This window comes from Octopus sinensis, linkage group LG18, assembly GCF_006345805.1.
Source record: "Octopus sinensis linkage group LG18, ASM634580v1, whole genome shotgun sequence".
NCBI lineage: Eukaryota > Metazoa > Mollusca > Cephalopoda > Octopoda > Octopodidae > Octopus > Octopus sinensis.
The window spans coordinates 600,001-615,777 of record NC_043014.1 but is presented as its reverse complement, the minus strand read 5'-3'; the positions used below and the strand labels follow the sequence as shown (position 1 = coordinate 615,777).

The window sequence follows — 15,777 nt, the reverse complement described above, 5'->3', positions numbered from 1 at the left end:
TTGTCTCAGACCTTTGTTGAGGCTTCCATGGCCATCACAATCACCATCATGGTCATCATCACTATTAACACTACCATCATCACCATCATCATTTACATTTTCATCACAACCATCATCACCATCACTCTCTTTATCATCATCAGCATCATCATTACCATGCACTTGCCTGTGAAATGTATGTCCTGTAGCTAAGTAGTCCTACCATGTGGGAACCATGGGAATATAAATACTTGAATAACGAATAGGAGTGACATGGAGCGCATCCTCAGGCAGAAGACTGCATCAGTGAGTCTTTTCGGACTCTCATCAGCAAAGATACATTCATACATTGTGTATACATGTTGATTGAACAAGTTGTTATAAGGTGTAACATGAAGTCCCAGTCAACTCGAAACAATACGTTTTACTCTATGAATGCGAGCGGTTTTAAGGGGAGGGGCTTTAACTGATACTATTGACCCTGAAAGAATGAAAGACAAAGTTGAACCCTGGAAGAAATATCACAAAGCGTTCAGTCCTCTGCTTTAAACGTTCTGTCAGCTGGCCACTATTTAAACAATATCAAACAATACATTTGTGTCTGTGTGGTTGTATGTAGGCATGTATGTGTATATGCATGCATGCATGTATGTGCATAGGTATGTATACATATATATATATATATTCAAATATATATATATTTTCTCCCAAAAAAATTTTATCCTACATTAGTTATAAATCAAATAGTGTTCACTTCCGGATTCTCTCACTCTGTGAAAGTTTCTAGTTCGAATCACACGTGTCTCGAGATGTGCCGAAGATTTTCTATTTTGGATATATTTGGGGTACTTATGTCTGCTCAGGACTTAGTGCTTGCTTTTTCCATGGGTATGAGTAAGTATTTCACTTATATCTCGCGTATTTATCGCTGAAGAGGGGAAAATTCTTCTGAATTAACCCCGGAATTGGGACCAATACAGTAATAACGGATTTTTTAGAAATTTCTATCGGTTTGTTTCGAGATGCATAAATTATAATGGTTATTGACAATTTTTGTCTTTTTTTCAGCATATTTGGCATTAGAATTTTTCTTTTGCCCTCATTTTGTAAATTATATTTATATATATATACATATGTTGCATACATATATGTGTGTGTGTACATATTACCATCATTTAACATCCGTCTTCCATGCTGGCATGGTTGGATGGTTTGACAGGAGCTGGGAAGCCAGAGGACGGTGCCAAGCTCTACTGTCTATTTTGGTATGGGTTTCACAGCTGGATGCCTTTCCTAATGCCAACCACTTTACAGTGGGGATATAAATATCTATATATATTTATATACATACATATATGTGTGTGTGTGTGTGTATATATATATATTTTAAACTGATAGAATAAGTCCTGGGGGCAATTTGTTTGACTAAAGTCGGTGCTTCAGCATGGCCACAATCAAATGACTGAAACAAGTAAAAGAGTATATATATATATATATATATATATTAATAAATAAAATAAAACATATGCATATATATAAACATATATGTACGTACCTACCTCTACATGTACATATACACACATATATGAGTACAGGACACCAAAAGGACGTCGAACACAAAGAGAAACGAAAACATAGACACAAACCAAAGGAACTGGACATTTTTTTAAAACAACAAAAAAAAAATCACTCCTTATACTGAACTCTAATATATATATATATATATATATGTATGTATATATGTATGTATATAAAAGGATGTGTTTCTTAATGTATCTTGTGATTGTTTTATTTGTAGGGTGTTGAAATTTTGTGTACAGAAAGGGCCTCATTAAAGCACCTATATTTGACCCTTAAAAACCAGTCTGAAAGAGACGAACTTTATGAAAATATTATTTCAAATGCAGGTAGGTTAATTAATTTAATGAAGATGTGCAATTATGGTGGGATAGGTGGTGGCGGTGGGGGTTAAAGACATCCCCTCCCCACCAACCTTCAGTTGTTGTTGAAATATTGATTCAGTATTGATCATGTTGTTGTGAGATGGTCAAATTTGATGAAGGAGATGGGGGGTGTTGAGAGGGGGAAGAATGGTGGAGAAATAGAATATAGTCCATGGTGAGAGTTGCTAGAAATAGCAGCCAAAGCACACTGAAATTACTATGATCTCAAAAAGGTAGGGGGACATTTGTTTTGCTATGATTGGGGAAAGGATATATTTTTATTGGTTAGTAAAGAGGGAGGGACAGAGCCCATGACCCTTTCCAGGGCATCTGAAACTGGTGGGAGGTAGGGAAGGAGGAAGGTATCGTCAAACAATTGACTTATTTACATTCAAGGTGTGAAGTGATGATGTTCAACCAGTGACAGATTAGTCTGCCCCACCAAGGAGGTCATGGAAGGATTTGAACTCAGTAAGGACAAGACCAAATAGCAGAAGGTGTCTGGTCATTGCTAACTTGTGGTCAAAGAGGTCCTGAATGGGAACTAAATGATGATTACAGCCTGTCAGCTTCTGTAGTGGTCTTTGGGGGACTGAGATGGCCCCATGGATAACAGAGCCTACTTGCTTCTAGGTGGTGGGTTCAATTCTACTCTAAAGACTTCACTGTTTCTAAACCCAATTCGATCGAAGATTGATGAGTTATTTCTTTGTGTTCCTTCATTGCCAGGTCTTGATATGGAGAGTATGGAACAAGAAAATGTCATTCTAAAATGGCAGACTGGTCTTATATCTAACTACGATTATCTGCTTTACCTGAACAGGTAAGTTCATTCCTCATCACAAATTGAAAATGCACATCGGTGCTCTAAGGACATTATTGTTGTTTTATTAATTGTGGTGTGTTGTTGGAAACTGGATGTTTGGATTCCCTGTGAAATATATCTGTTAATTCCCCTCCAGGGGCTTCTTTCTCTCTACAGCTTCATTTCTCATCACAGAACAAACAGATGTTTGACACATTCCAAGACAATTTGGGTCTTCATTACTCTCTTCCTCCCTTCTGCTTTTCTTTTTCATTCTCACACCACTCCTCTCACACTCAGCACCTCTGCCACCTCTCTCTCTCTCTCTCTCTCTCTTTCCCTCTACCTCCCTTTTTAATGTCTCTCTCTCTCCCTAATATGTCTTTTTCTCCTGTATATCTCTCTCTCTCTCTTCCCTAGGATGGCTGACCGAAGTTTCAATGATCTCACCCAGTATCCTGTAATGCCATGGGTCGTTGCTGACCATCACAGTTCAAAGTTAGGTGAGTCTTTTGTTAGCTGTTGTTTCAGGTCACTCCCCACCCATCTCTTTCTCTGTTGTAAGCCATGGACACACGGACACACACACACACACACACACAGTTTATAAATACCCTTAACACGGAAACAGACTTGTTATCTTCATTGCAATAATTGCTGTCATCTGTCTTTCCTGTCATCATTACTATGTTGTTGTTGTTGATGTTGCTGCTGCTAGCTGGCAGAATCGTTAGCATGCCAGATGAAATGCTTAGCGGTATTTCGTCTGTCTTTATGTTCTGAGGTCGACTTTGCCTTTTATCCTTTTGGGGTCAATAAATTAAGTACCAGTAGCATACTGGTGTCAATCTAATCGATTGCCCCCCCCCTCCCTCAAAATTTCAGGCCTTGTGCCTAGATTAGAAAAGATCATTATTATTATTATTAAGGCAGTGGGCTGGCCAAAACACTTAGCAGCATTTTGTCCACCTTTGCATTCTGAGTTGAAATTCCTCCAACGTTGACTTTACCTTTCATCCTTTCAAAGTCAATGAAATTAGCTAGCTTCCTCCCCCCAAATTTCAGGCCTTGTGCCTAGAGTAGAAAGGATTATTATTATTATTATTATTATTAAGGTGAATTGGTAGAATCATTAACACATCAGACAAAATGCTTTGCAGCCTTTCATCTGTGTTTATGTTTGGAGTCCAAATGCTGCTGAGGTTCATTTTGCCTTTCATCCTTTTGGAGGTCAATGAAATGAGCACCGGTTGCGTACTGGCGTTGACCCTCCCCTCAAATTGCTAGCCTTCTGCCAAAATTTGAGATTATTATTCTGCGAGCTGGCAGAACCATTAGCATGCTGGACAAAATGCTTAGTGGTCGTTTGCCTATTGCTATGTTCTGGGTTCAAATTTCACCAAAGTCAACCTTACCTTTCATCCTTTCGGGGTCAATAAACTAAGTACCAGTAAAACACTGACTAGTCCCCTCGCCCAGACTTTGAGGCCTTGTGCCTAGAGTAGAAAGGATTATTATTATTATTATTTGTTGGCAGAATCATTAACACACCAGACGAAATGCTTAGCTTGGCTTTATGTTTTGAGTTCAAATTCTGCCGAGGTCAGCTTTGCCTTTCATCCTTCTAGGATCAATGAAATAAGAAGCAGTTGAATGCTGGGGTCGATGTGATTGACTTAGCCCCTCCCCTCAAATTGTTCAGTCCTTGTGCCTAAAATAGAAAGGATTATTGTCATTGGCAGAATTGTTTCCGTGCTGGACAAACTGCTTGGCCGCATTCCCTCTCTCGTGACATTTTGCATTCTAATTCCACTGAGGCCAACTTTACCATTCATTCTTTCATGGTCAGTAAAATAAATACCAGTTAAACATAGTGGTCAAGGTCATTAGCTTTCCCCCTCCCCCCAAATTGCTGGTCTTGTGCCAAAATTTGAAACCATTATTGTTGTTGTTATTGTGGTGGTGGGTTGACCTGTATTTCTTCCAGTTCTTTCCTTTCTGACTTCAACTCTTGCTGATGTCCACTTTGTCTTTCGTCCTTCCAGGTGGGTAGAGCATGATTTCAGGCAGAATTGCCTGCTATTTTCTCACCTCATCATTAGAAAATACTGTGCAATGGTAGGTGGAACAGGGTATAGTTTATTTATTTTATGATACTGGAGGCGTGTTGGGGGGGGGGGGAGTGAAGTGGAATATTCCATTGTTGTGGACTTTTCTCTTGTTTAATCCTTTAACATTCAGATTAAATTGTATTTTGATTCTTATTTGTTGACATTGTTTTGAATTAATCCAGGTTTATTTCATAACTTCAAGGTTTTGATGATGTGATTGTGTATTTTTAAAACGACATTGTTCATTCATTCATCATTGTTCGACCGTGGTCGAGACAATGGAATTTGCCATGCTACGCCAGACTTCACGGTCCATCATGGCATTACGGAGGTCCTGTTGCTGGATACCTGTATCCCTGGAGATTACATCAGGGTAGGAGAGTGTGCGCCCTCTGGCATTGCGAGTAGATGGCTTCCAGAGGAGAAGAGTAGAAATTACTTCTTTTTCAGCTCTACAACAATGTCCAGCAAACTGGACTCTTCTACCTTTCACAAGAGATGACACAGGTGGTAGTTTCCCATATATTTGCATTTTGGTTGGATGGCGCTTCCACGAGAGATTTTGAGCTCTCATAAGGAGGCGAGTGTAGGTTCCATCGACATTGTAGGGTAGGTGTGAGAGGCCAGCTCTGGCTTGTTTGACCATAAAAAGGGGGAGAATATTTTGGCTGGATTTGACTGGTTTCAATGTTAAAGAGTTAAGAGAGGGAAGGATGACCTTAATCGGATGATGTATGTTCCACTGTAAATTCTGTGTGGACAGCAGTTTGTTCTTTTTGTTATTCTTTATATTTGTGTATTTTGAAGATTTGAACAAAGAGTCCACATTTCGAGACCTTGCCAAACCAATTGGGGCCCTAAACTCTGAAAGACTCGCAAAACTCAGAGTAAGTTTTTTGTTTTTTGTTTTTGTTTTCATTAAAATATCTTTTTATTATTTTGGTCATGTTTCTTTCTCCTATGCCCGGGTGGCTCCCTGACTTTACATGCACCAGGGAGGAACAGTGGCCCCTTCTATTGCACTGGGTACAGTAGAGGTATCAGGGTAGACTGCTGTTTCCTCATCTCCTGCTTGAAACCTTGTAATAAACAATGTTTGTTACATCAGTGATCTAATTAGTGCCGAGGGTGGGTGGGTGGATAGTACCTAAGGTTAGCCTTTGAAGGCTGATTGTGGTCTGTTGGGTGATGTAACCTTTACCTTCCTTGGGGCCTTAATTCCTGTGGTTGGAATGCTATCTTGACACAAGGTATGTCTTGGACATTGTAAACCTAGCAAACACCTTCCCATGTCAGATCAGGTGATTTCATCAAAAGAGAGTGAGAGGAGCAGGGGGGAGAAGACCCAACCCCAGTACAGAACTGGTACTTTATTGAGTCTGAAACAATGAAAAGCAAAGTCAATTTTGATGGGATTTGAATGAAAAGAGAACAAATACCACAAGGTATTCAATGAGATACACTAATGATTGTGTCAGCTCGTTAGTTTTAATGAAGGAGGATACCAACAAGCTAAGAGAATGGTCATGTATGAAGACATTAACTGATGTCTGAGAAACATGTATACTGCATGTGTGAGGAGTGCTACATGGTTAATAAACATGGAGCAGCAGAGTAGGAAGAGTGGAGTATCATGAGATATGGGTTTGGGGTGGGGGAGGAGGGGGGAGAGAGAGAGAAATAGAGGTAATGATGAGTGTTGTAGAGATAAATGGGATGGATGATGGGAATGACTGAGGAAGACATGACTTGACAGGTATTCTGGTTGTTGGGATTGTATAGTCCCAGGTCTGCCCTGATTGAGCAGATCTATGATCAAAGACATTCCAGTTATGACCTCCTATGTTGACTGATATAATTGGCAGAGTTGTTAGAGCATTGCAGAGATTGTCTTCCCTTACTTGGTCAACATCTCTGCATTCTGAGTCCAAACCCTTTTAGAGCTAACAAATGACCCTTTATTGCAGGGTAGTGGTAGAGTAGAGGATGAGACATCTTGTGATGTCTGTTCTGGCTTCTTTGCATTCTGAGTTCAAATCCCACCAAGGGCTACGGTTTACCACCTGTCCATGGAACCAAAGAGGATTGTAAAAGTTGTTGTTCTGTTGTAAGATGGTAGGCAGGGATTTGAGGAAGATTTTGATTGCTGTTTCTGACCCCCACCTCTCATTGGATTGTCTCTTCTATGTTTCAGTCGTTACCTAGTCTTGCAGATGTAACTCACCAATATCTTTTATTTTCAGGAAAGATATGATGAAATGGCTGAACCAAAATTCCTCTATGGCTCCCATTACTCAACCCCTTGCTATGTTCTCTTCTACCTCTCCAGAGTTGGTGAGTACATATTTTACTCTGTCATTGATTGTGGCCATGCTGGGGCAAATATGGAGACTTCCCTTTATCTGGTTTTGTTTCAATTATGTATAAAGACAGAGGTGCACTCCATGAATAATAGTCACAGCTGGTCAAGTGAAAGTGGAACAGGGCAGGGGCTGTTGGTGGCACCGTGTGGTGTCTGTGGACAAGACACAAGCTTTGCTTTCCCACTTCATCTATGCTATAAATAAGTACCATGGGTAGGTACAGCTCATTTGAATTGTGTGTTTTCTTTATTTCAGCCCTGGAATACTCTTTGTGCTTGCATGGAGGACGTTTCGATCAACCGGATCGTATGTTTAACAGGTCAGTTTCCGCTCTTCTCCTCTGACTTTTTCGTCCCATATTTCATAGATTATTATTGACTGAAGCAAGAATAGCTTGAATATTCTGGAACAACACTACTCTAGTATCTAGGTCGTTAATATTTATTTCTTTACTGCCCACAAGGGGCTAAACATAGAGGGGACAAACAAGGACAGACAAAGGGTCTAAGTCGATTATATCGACCCCAGTGCGTAACTGGTACTTATTTAATCGACCCCGAAAGGAGATGAAAGGCAAAGTCGACCTCGGCGGAATTTGAACTCGGAACGTAGCGACAGACGAAATACTGCTAAGCATTTCGCCCGGCGTGCTAACGATTCTGCCAGCTCTGCCCTCATCATCCTCATCATACTTTCCATGCTGGCATACCTTAAATAGGTCACCACAGTCAAAGTCAGTGCATATTGAGGTGTGTGGGATCACCTTGATGGATTGGGGGACAGCATCAAGTTTGTAAGTTCTATTTAGGGTTTGGTTTTTATGATTGGATACCCTTCCTAACACCAACCACTTTACAGAGTGGACTGGGTGCAATTTATCATGGTGCCATCACTAGTGAGCTGTCATGTCCTTGGGGGACACTAAAAGGTTTGCTCAAACTTACACTTTCCTGAGTGTAGCAGGGTTGTTGTTTAGGGTTGGACCATGGTGATGGCACAACTAAAGGAACTTATTAACCTCACATTTTTGCTCATTCACCAACCTTTTTACATGCACACACACACACACACACTCACACACACACATTCTCTGGCTCTCTCTCTCTCTCACTCACAATGACAATTAGTGTCAACCTTTCACTTTTAATTAATACCATTCATTTCCTTTTATCCACCATATTATACAAACAAATTTCAAAAGATGGCTAATTTTCCTTTCCATGCTGGCATGGGTTTGACGTTTTGACTGTGGACTGGTGAGCCAGAAGGCTGCACCAGGCTCAACCTGATCTGGCAAAGTTTCTACAGCTAGATGCCCTTCCTAAAACCAAAATTATAAACAGAAGCAGATTGAACTGTCATCATTTCAAAACTATTATCAAAAAATTATTTTGAAAAAATAGCCAAAATTTTAGGATTTATAGTTGAGGCGAGGGGAGGGGTGGTTTAAAGAAAAAAATTTAAAAAATTTCACTCTTGTTTTTAAATTTGATTTTCAAAAAAAATTTTTTTTTTTAATCTTCAAGGTTTCATTGTTTTAATTCTGTAGTGCAAAAACAAAATTGGTACTGGGTGAAAAAACTAATAAATTTTCAAATTTTATTTTTTTAACTGAAAAGGCATCTCCCATTGTTTTTCAGGGCATAGTACCAAAAATTGGACAAAATCAGTATGGAAATGGGGTGGGATTTGTAAATGTTAAAAAAAAAATTTTTTTTTTCATAAAAAGTTTTCCCCCATCATTTGAAAGGGTGTAGTGGGAAAAAATTTGAAAAATCCCTGTCAAAATGGAAATAATCCAACTCATGTGGGTGTGTTATTCTGAAAGTGTGCTAAGCATTCTATTGTGAAAATCACCTGGCAACAATGGGATACTCGGCCAGTACATATATAATACACACACACACACACACATATATATGTGTGTTGGCCATCTCAATGATTGCAAATTCTATCACCATTTCAATCTATTATTTGGACAACTCTGAAGTTTGGCATTAAATCTTGATGGTGTGGTTTGCATTTATCTTAATCGAACATAACCTGGTGGAACTAAATTTCTTATAACCAATCTCTCAGCTTTTATTTCCTCCCTCGCCCTCCCTCTCTTCCTCTTCCTCCACACACACTTACACAACAGGTTTCTTTCGGTTTCCATCTCCCACTTTCGCTCTCAAGGGTGTGACCAACCCATGGCTGGAGTAGAAGACAATGGCCCCAAGGTGTTGTACAGTGGAACTGAACCTGAGACCATGGTGTAGTGAAGTGAACTTCTCACTGCACAGTCATACCGGCTGCTAAATAGGAACCATATTTTAGCCCAACTGCACAACAGAATATTGGGTTTAAAGCCAAAGCTTTTTCTCTAATAATTGTGTTTTGGTGTCAGAGAAACTGAAACAGGAAATTCTAAAGTCGCAGGCTTGAATCACGCTCCACCCTTCCCCTCTCCTTTGTTTCAGTTTTTCATTAAGTGTTTCCTTTCAATGATGAATATAACGAAATAACTGAAATTTACAGCTGATTCTGTTACGAATGCCACTTGAAACCACTTTGGAAAGTTTCCCTCTCTTCAAAATTATCAGCTTTTCTCAGTAAAAACATTTGTGTTTCCTCAACACAATATGCTTTTACTGTGAAACTATGGAATTATCATAATTAAACAATAGCGGACGAGGTACTTTTGTGGTTTTACATTATCACATCATCATCCCCAGCATTTAATGTCCGTTTTCCATGTTTGTATGAGTTAGATGGTTTGACAGGGGCTGGCATGGCCTGAAGTAGCACCAGGTTCTACAGTCTGCTTTTGAATGGTTTCTACAGCTGGATGCCCTTCCTAACACCAACCCCTTATCATACTGGACTGAGGGCATTTTATAAGGCACTGGCACCACTGCCTTTTAGGGGTGTTCCCATATTTTGTCCATTCAAAAGAAGGAAATATTTCATTCTGGTTTTGTTCAGTGAAGGTTGCCATGTCCCAACCCCTGGAAGGATGGAAGCATGGAGAAGTAAATACGATTCCTGCACAGAATATGAACTCAAGACTTGTCCTTTTAAACTGACTTGTGCCATGGTGTTACACATTTGGGGTCAATCAGATACCTTGGGGGAATAGATACAAGTGAATTACTGGTCAATATTGAATACACCTTGGTTCTGTGTTCAAATTGTAGCAGGTTAGGAAGTGAAAAGGAATATGGCAAATGTTGGGTTCTCTCTCTCTCTCTCTCTCTTTCTCTCTCTTCCCCCTCCCTCCTGCAGTTAAGAAACTTGTTTCCTAACTATGTGGTTTCAGGTTCAGTTCCACTGCATGGCACACCTTGGGCAAGAGTCTTCTTTTGTCATCTCCTCCATAAGCCTAGGCATCTTGAGATTAGCTTTCAGTACTTCTTCCTGGGTTTCTGTCTTCCAGAAGTTCCACCTGCTTTAAGTGATCAGCACTCTTTTAAGCAGCTCTCTGCACTCATCTACATTACATGAAGACCAAACGAGCAGTTTGTTTTCTTTCTTGCAGACTAAATTCGATTCCTTTTATGTCCAACGTTTCTCTCAATACACTTTCTCATACATACACATTGACATTGCACATCCAATGGTCCTTACTAGCTTTATTCCTTTGTAGTCTTCACATGTCCTCTGCATTTAGGGCACACACCTCACTACCATGTAGCATTGCTGTTCATGCACAAGCATCATACAGTCTTCCTTCCACTCAGAGAGAGAGAGACCTTTTGTTGCCAACAGAGGTAAGAGCTCTCGAAATTTTCTCCATCCTATACTTATTCTAGCGACTACACTTTTGGAACATCTACCTCCACTGATAATTAGGTCACCTAGGTAATAGAAAACATCTAATACATTTAGGGAGCTTCCAGGGCATTTGAGAAAATCAATTTCCCTTGGATCTGAAGACTTTATGGCCCCTGTGCATTTTCCACACACAAGCACTACTTTCTCTGTTAACCTTCCTATCTTTCCACTTCTTGTGTGCCCAGAGTTTTCACTGGGTAAGCTGAATAGAATTTCTACCTACACTTTCTCTACATATCAAACAGGACCATTTACCTGTAGGATGTAGGGTCCTGTCTGGTTTCCTGCTAACTGGAACCTTGTCTTTGCTAAGTTAATTTTAAGGCCCTTTGATTCCAGGGTTTGCCTCCATACCTGGAATCTCTTTTCTAATTGTTACAGATTCTGCTATAAGAGCAAGATTATCAGCATGCCGTAGTTCCCAGGGGCGGCCAGTCTTAAATTCTTCCATGGCCTGGAGGAGGACGGTGAATTGGAAGGGAATGAAAACTGAGCCCTGATGAACACCTATCTCTACACTGACAGCACCCCTGGACGACATGACCTGTACAGCTTTCACCAGCCATTTGTCTATCATTAATGTCCTCAGCAACCACCCTGTCAGCATGACTAATTGGGAGAAGACTTTCTTTATTAATTCCTCCAGTAAACACACTTCATTAATTGGGACCTGGAATCTTATTGTGTGGATTATGGAGTCCACCTTATGTCTGTAATCCCATTAAAATTCAATAAACCAAACGATCAATGTAAATTCTTTGTGTTGTTTGAAAGGCCTAACCGTAAATATTCTTTGTTTGCAGTATTGCTGAGACATGGTACAATTGTCTTCATGGTGCTTCAGACTTTAAAGAATTAATTCCTGAATTTTATGATGGAGATGGTGAATTCTTATGTAACAGACAGGTACAGCAACTTTTCATTTGCATTTGCTCATTGTCCATTTTTATTCTTTGCTTCTCACTTGGGTGAAACATCTCCTGTTTATGTTAGCTGGGAGGGACTATGTTCATACCTGGTGGTGACTGACATTTATTATGGACTATATTTTATTTTTCCATTAATAAAGAGGAAGTGGATGGTAAAGTAATTCCACTGATATTTGTGGGGTTGGGGTGTTTGGTGACTCAGAAGACTCAAAGATATTCCAACAATGACCATTCCATCTGATATTCAGACAATTCCTATCTCGGAGTACATTATCTATTATGTCATTCCCTATTTGTAACAGTTGAATGACACATGAGAGATATTTGGCTGCTATTTCTAAAGGTTGAGAATCCATGCAGAAGTCCCCCACTCCCACCCTCCTCCACCTAATTGTCTTGTATTTGAAGAATTACTAAGCAATCATGTTGAAGAGTTAATTAACAGTTAATTATTTTCAATGAACTAAACAGAAATAAATTAACACCTTTCTAACCCAAACCCTGGTGATCAGGGTGGGGTCGGTTTTGGGGGTACAACACTAAATTGCAATTATTTCTCTGTCATTCTGTTTCTCTCTTTTGTAAATATTCTTCTTGTTCTTCTTTTCACAGAATATCAACTTTGGTGTTCGACAGAATGGAAGAGCAGTCAGTGATGTGGAACTGCCTCCCTGGGCAAACGGTTTCTTCCTGCTTCTAATTATTTCTTTATTCATTATTTCTGCCCAATTACATACATTCCACCAAACAATTGAATCTAATTTATCATAATTTATTATAATTTATGCATCAAAGCAAACTATCAGCATCAGAGAAATACCTTGCAATATCTGTCACTTTACATTCTGAGATCAAATCCAATCAAGGTCAATTTTGCTTCTCATATCCAGGGGTGGTAGAATGGGTACCTGTAATAAACTGAGGTTGATTGGATCACTCGTTAGAAGTGGTCCTCTGCCTCTGTAAGAAATCATTAATTAATCATTATTATATAGTCATAATGAATGCAGACATGGCTGTGTTGTTGCAATTATGTGGTTCTGGGTTCAATCCCTCTGCACAGGATGACCCTTAATAGTTTGTGAGGGTGATTTGGGAAGTGGAAACTGTGAAAAGACCCATTGTGCACAGGTGTGTGTGTTTACATAGTGCTGGTGCCACATATAAAGCACCCATACCTGTGCCATATATAAAGCTCTCCAGCCTCGCCAGCTCCAGTCAAACCATCCAAACCATACCATCATGGAAAACAGACATTAAATGATGATGGTGATGATGGTGATGTGTGTGTGTGTGTGTGGTTGTGTCTCCTTGTCGTCCTCACATGATGGATGCAAGAAATGTAACTGAGTGTTGCTGTCATATAAGTGGGGGTCCCTTGTTTCCAGTCTTCTTTGAAAACACACCTGGCCCTGAAGAAATATGTCCCCACTTGAAAACTGGTGAGGATTGGTGACAGAAAAGGTGGGGAGCATTTAGATGTAGAAATCCACCTCAGTAAGTGTTGTCGGGGTTGGGCAAGACCTTAAAACAACGTTGATGATGGGATTGATAAAGGAAGTCCTGGGATTAGTATGACCAACTGAAGCCTATGGAAGTGTTGCCCCAGCATGGCCGCAGTCACTGACTGATTATTAGTTAACACACACACACACACACATAATACAGATGCTCCCTTGACAATAACAACAACAACATATACAAGATTTTTATGATATGAAAGAAGAGAAATTATTTTATTTTATATTTTTGCTGCTTTTATTCTGTTTATTTGAAAAAATTCACTCATTTAAATATTTTGTGCAACATTATTAACCTTGTGCTTATTAAGGATCAAATAGCAGGGGCAAATCTAGTCTGTAGGGGCCCCAGGAGCAACAGTAGATTGCTTTTTAAGGCTTCAATGACAAAAAATTGGTCAAATCATTAAAACAAAGAAAATAACATCTTATGGCATTGATTTCTGGCTCTTTACATTCTGAGTTCAAATCCTGCCAAGCTCAACTTTGCCTTTCATCGTTTCTGGGCCAATAAAATAAAGTACCTGTCAGGTAACCCCATCTCCCATCGAAATTTGTTGGGCCTAAATTGGAAACGTTGCTATTACTATATAAGACTGCGAGTTGGCAGAACTGTTAGCAGACCGGACGAAATGTTATGCAGCATTTCTTCTCACTCTTTACGTTCTGAGTTCAAATTCCACCGAGGTCTGTTTTGCCTTTTATCCACTTAGGCTCACGAAAATAAGTACCAGTTGCATACTGGGGTCAATGTAATCAACTATTCCCTTCCCCCATATTTCAGGCCTTGTGTCTAAAGCAGAAAGGATTATTATTATTATTATTATTATTATTAATTATTATTATTATTATTATTAAGGTAGCGAATTGGCAGAATCGTTAGCAGACTAGGAAAAATGCTTAATGGCATTTCAACCATCTTTACAGTCTGAGTTCAAATTCCACCGAGGTCGACTTTGACTTTTATCCTTTCAGGGTTGATAAATTAAGGACCAGTGACATCCTGGGGTTGATGTAATTGACTAGCTCCCCCACCCCAAAATTTCAAACCTTGTGCTTTTAGTAAAAAGGAATATCATCATCATCATCATCATCATCATTATTATTATTATATTATTATTATTATTTGTTGATTTTATGAAAGTTGTATTGAAATGGAATTGCATTGACATTGTGTGTTTTTTTTCTGGTTTAGGTCCAAAAGATTTCATTGCAAAGATGCGGAGTGCATTGGAGTGTGACTGGGTGTCCCGACATCTTCATCTTTGGATCGATTTGATATTTGGTTATAAACAGGTCGGTTATGAAGCCGAGGCTGCTGATAATGGTGAGTGTTCAATGGTGGTGGGCACCAGGAGGATTCTTACAAATGCCAACATAATTGTTTGTAGCAGGTGATGATGATGATGATGATGAATGTGGTGTTAATGATTATGATAATGATGATGGCAATGATGAAGATCATGATAATAATTGTAACAATGTTATGATGATGATGATGTACATTTTAACCCTTTTGTCATCATATTCCTGTTGAGATGCTCTGTGTTTCTTTCATTTAATTTTAAATATAACAAAGAATTTAGTAAAATAACTTGGTTATCATTAATCCAGTGTTTTAAGGACATAAATTGTGACTGAGGTTTGGTGGAAGGTTTTATTCCAGAACTTTTGAAAACAAGACATTTGTACTACAGAGCCAGAACTGTTTTCAACCGAGTTGGTATCAAAAAGGTTTAATTTACCTTTTTTCTTGTAGTTTCTCTCATAACAGGAATTACCCATCACCACCTCCAAACCTATTCTATAATGTTTTGGTACTTTGCCCATGATTTGAACCCTCTTCTGTCATCCTTGTCTCTCAATACAAATTCTATCTTGCTTTCTTTCTCCACAGTATTTTATTACCTCACCTACGAAGGCTCAGTCAATGTGGAAAAGTGAGTTGTTTTTTACTTCATATTTTACTGATATCCCTACAGACTGCACAATTAACCACTCTTTGCTTAGCTCTCGGGGAGTGGGGGGTAGTCCTGTATGATGATTGAGTTTCATAAAATCTAAAGAACTCATCATTCCACACTATTTCAGCCAAGCAAGCCTTCTGTTGGTACCACATAAAAAGTACCCAAAGTGGTTGGCATTAGAAAGGGCATCCAGCTGTAGGAATTCTATCAAAGTAAACAATGGAATCTAGCAGAGCCCTCTGGTTTGTCTGTTCTTGTCAAACTGTCCAACCTATGTCAGCATGGAAAAGGGGACATTAAATGATGACGTTGATGTGTAATTCATCACCCGTAATCATTTAGCT

The 15,777-nt window shown here is 39.3% G+C and overlaps 1 protein-coding gene across 1 annotated transcript in view; it reads left to right on the top strand.

Moving 5' to 3' along the window:
* The window catches only part of LOC115221470 (protein FAN), a 65,912-nt gene that overhangs the window by 26,761 nt on the left and 23,374 nt on the right, over positions 1-15,777 (top strand). The window contains exons 10-19 of the mRNA XM_029791654.2: positions 1,778-1,886; positions 2,652-2,745; positions 3,148-3,230; positions 5,646-5,725; positions 7,082-7,172; positions 7,457-7,520; positions 11,821-11,923; positions 12,559-12,628; positions 14,662-14,793; positions 15,364-15,406. Coding sequence (XP_029647514.1) covers positions 1,778-1,886; positions 2,652-2,745; positions 3,148-3,230; positions 5,646-5,725; positions 7,082-7,172; positions 7,457-7,520; positions 11,821-11,923; positions 12,559-12,628; positions 14,662-14,793; positions 15,364-15,406 — 869 coding nt within the window. The remainder of the gene's footprint in view (positions 1-1,777; positions 1,887-2,651; positions 2,746-3,147; positions 3,231-5,645; positions 5,726-7,081; positions 7,173-7,456; positions 7,521-11,820; positions 11,924-12,558; positions 12,629-14,661; positions 14,794-15,363; positions 15,407-15,777) is intronic.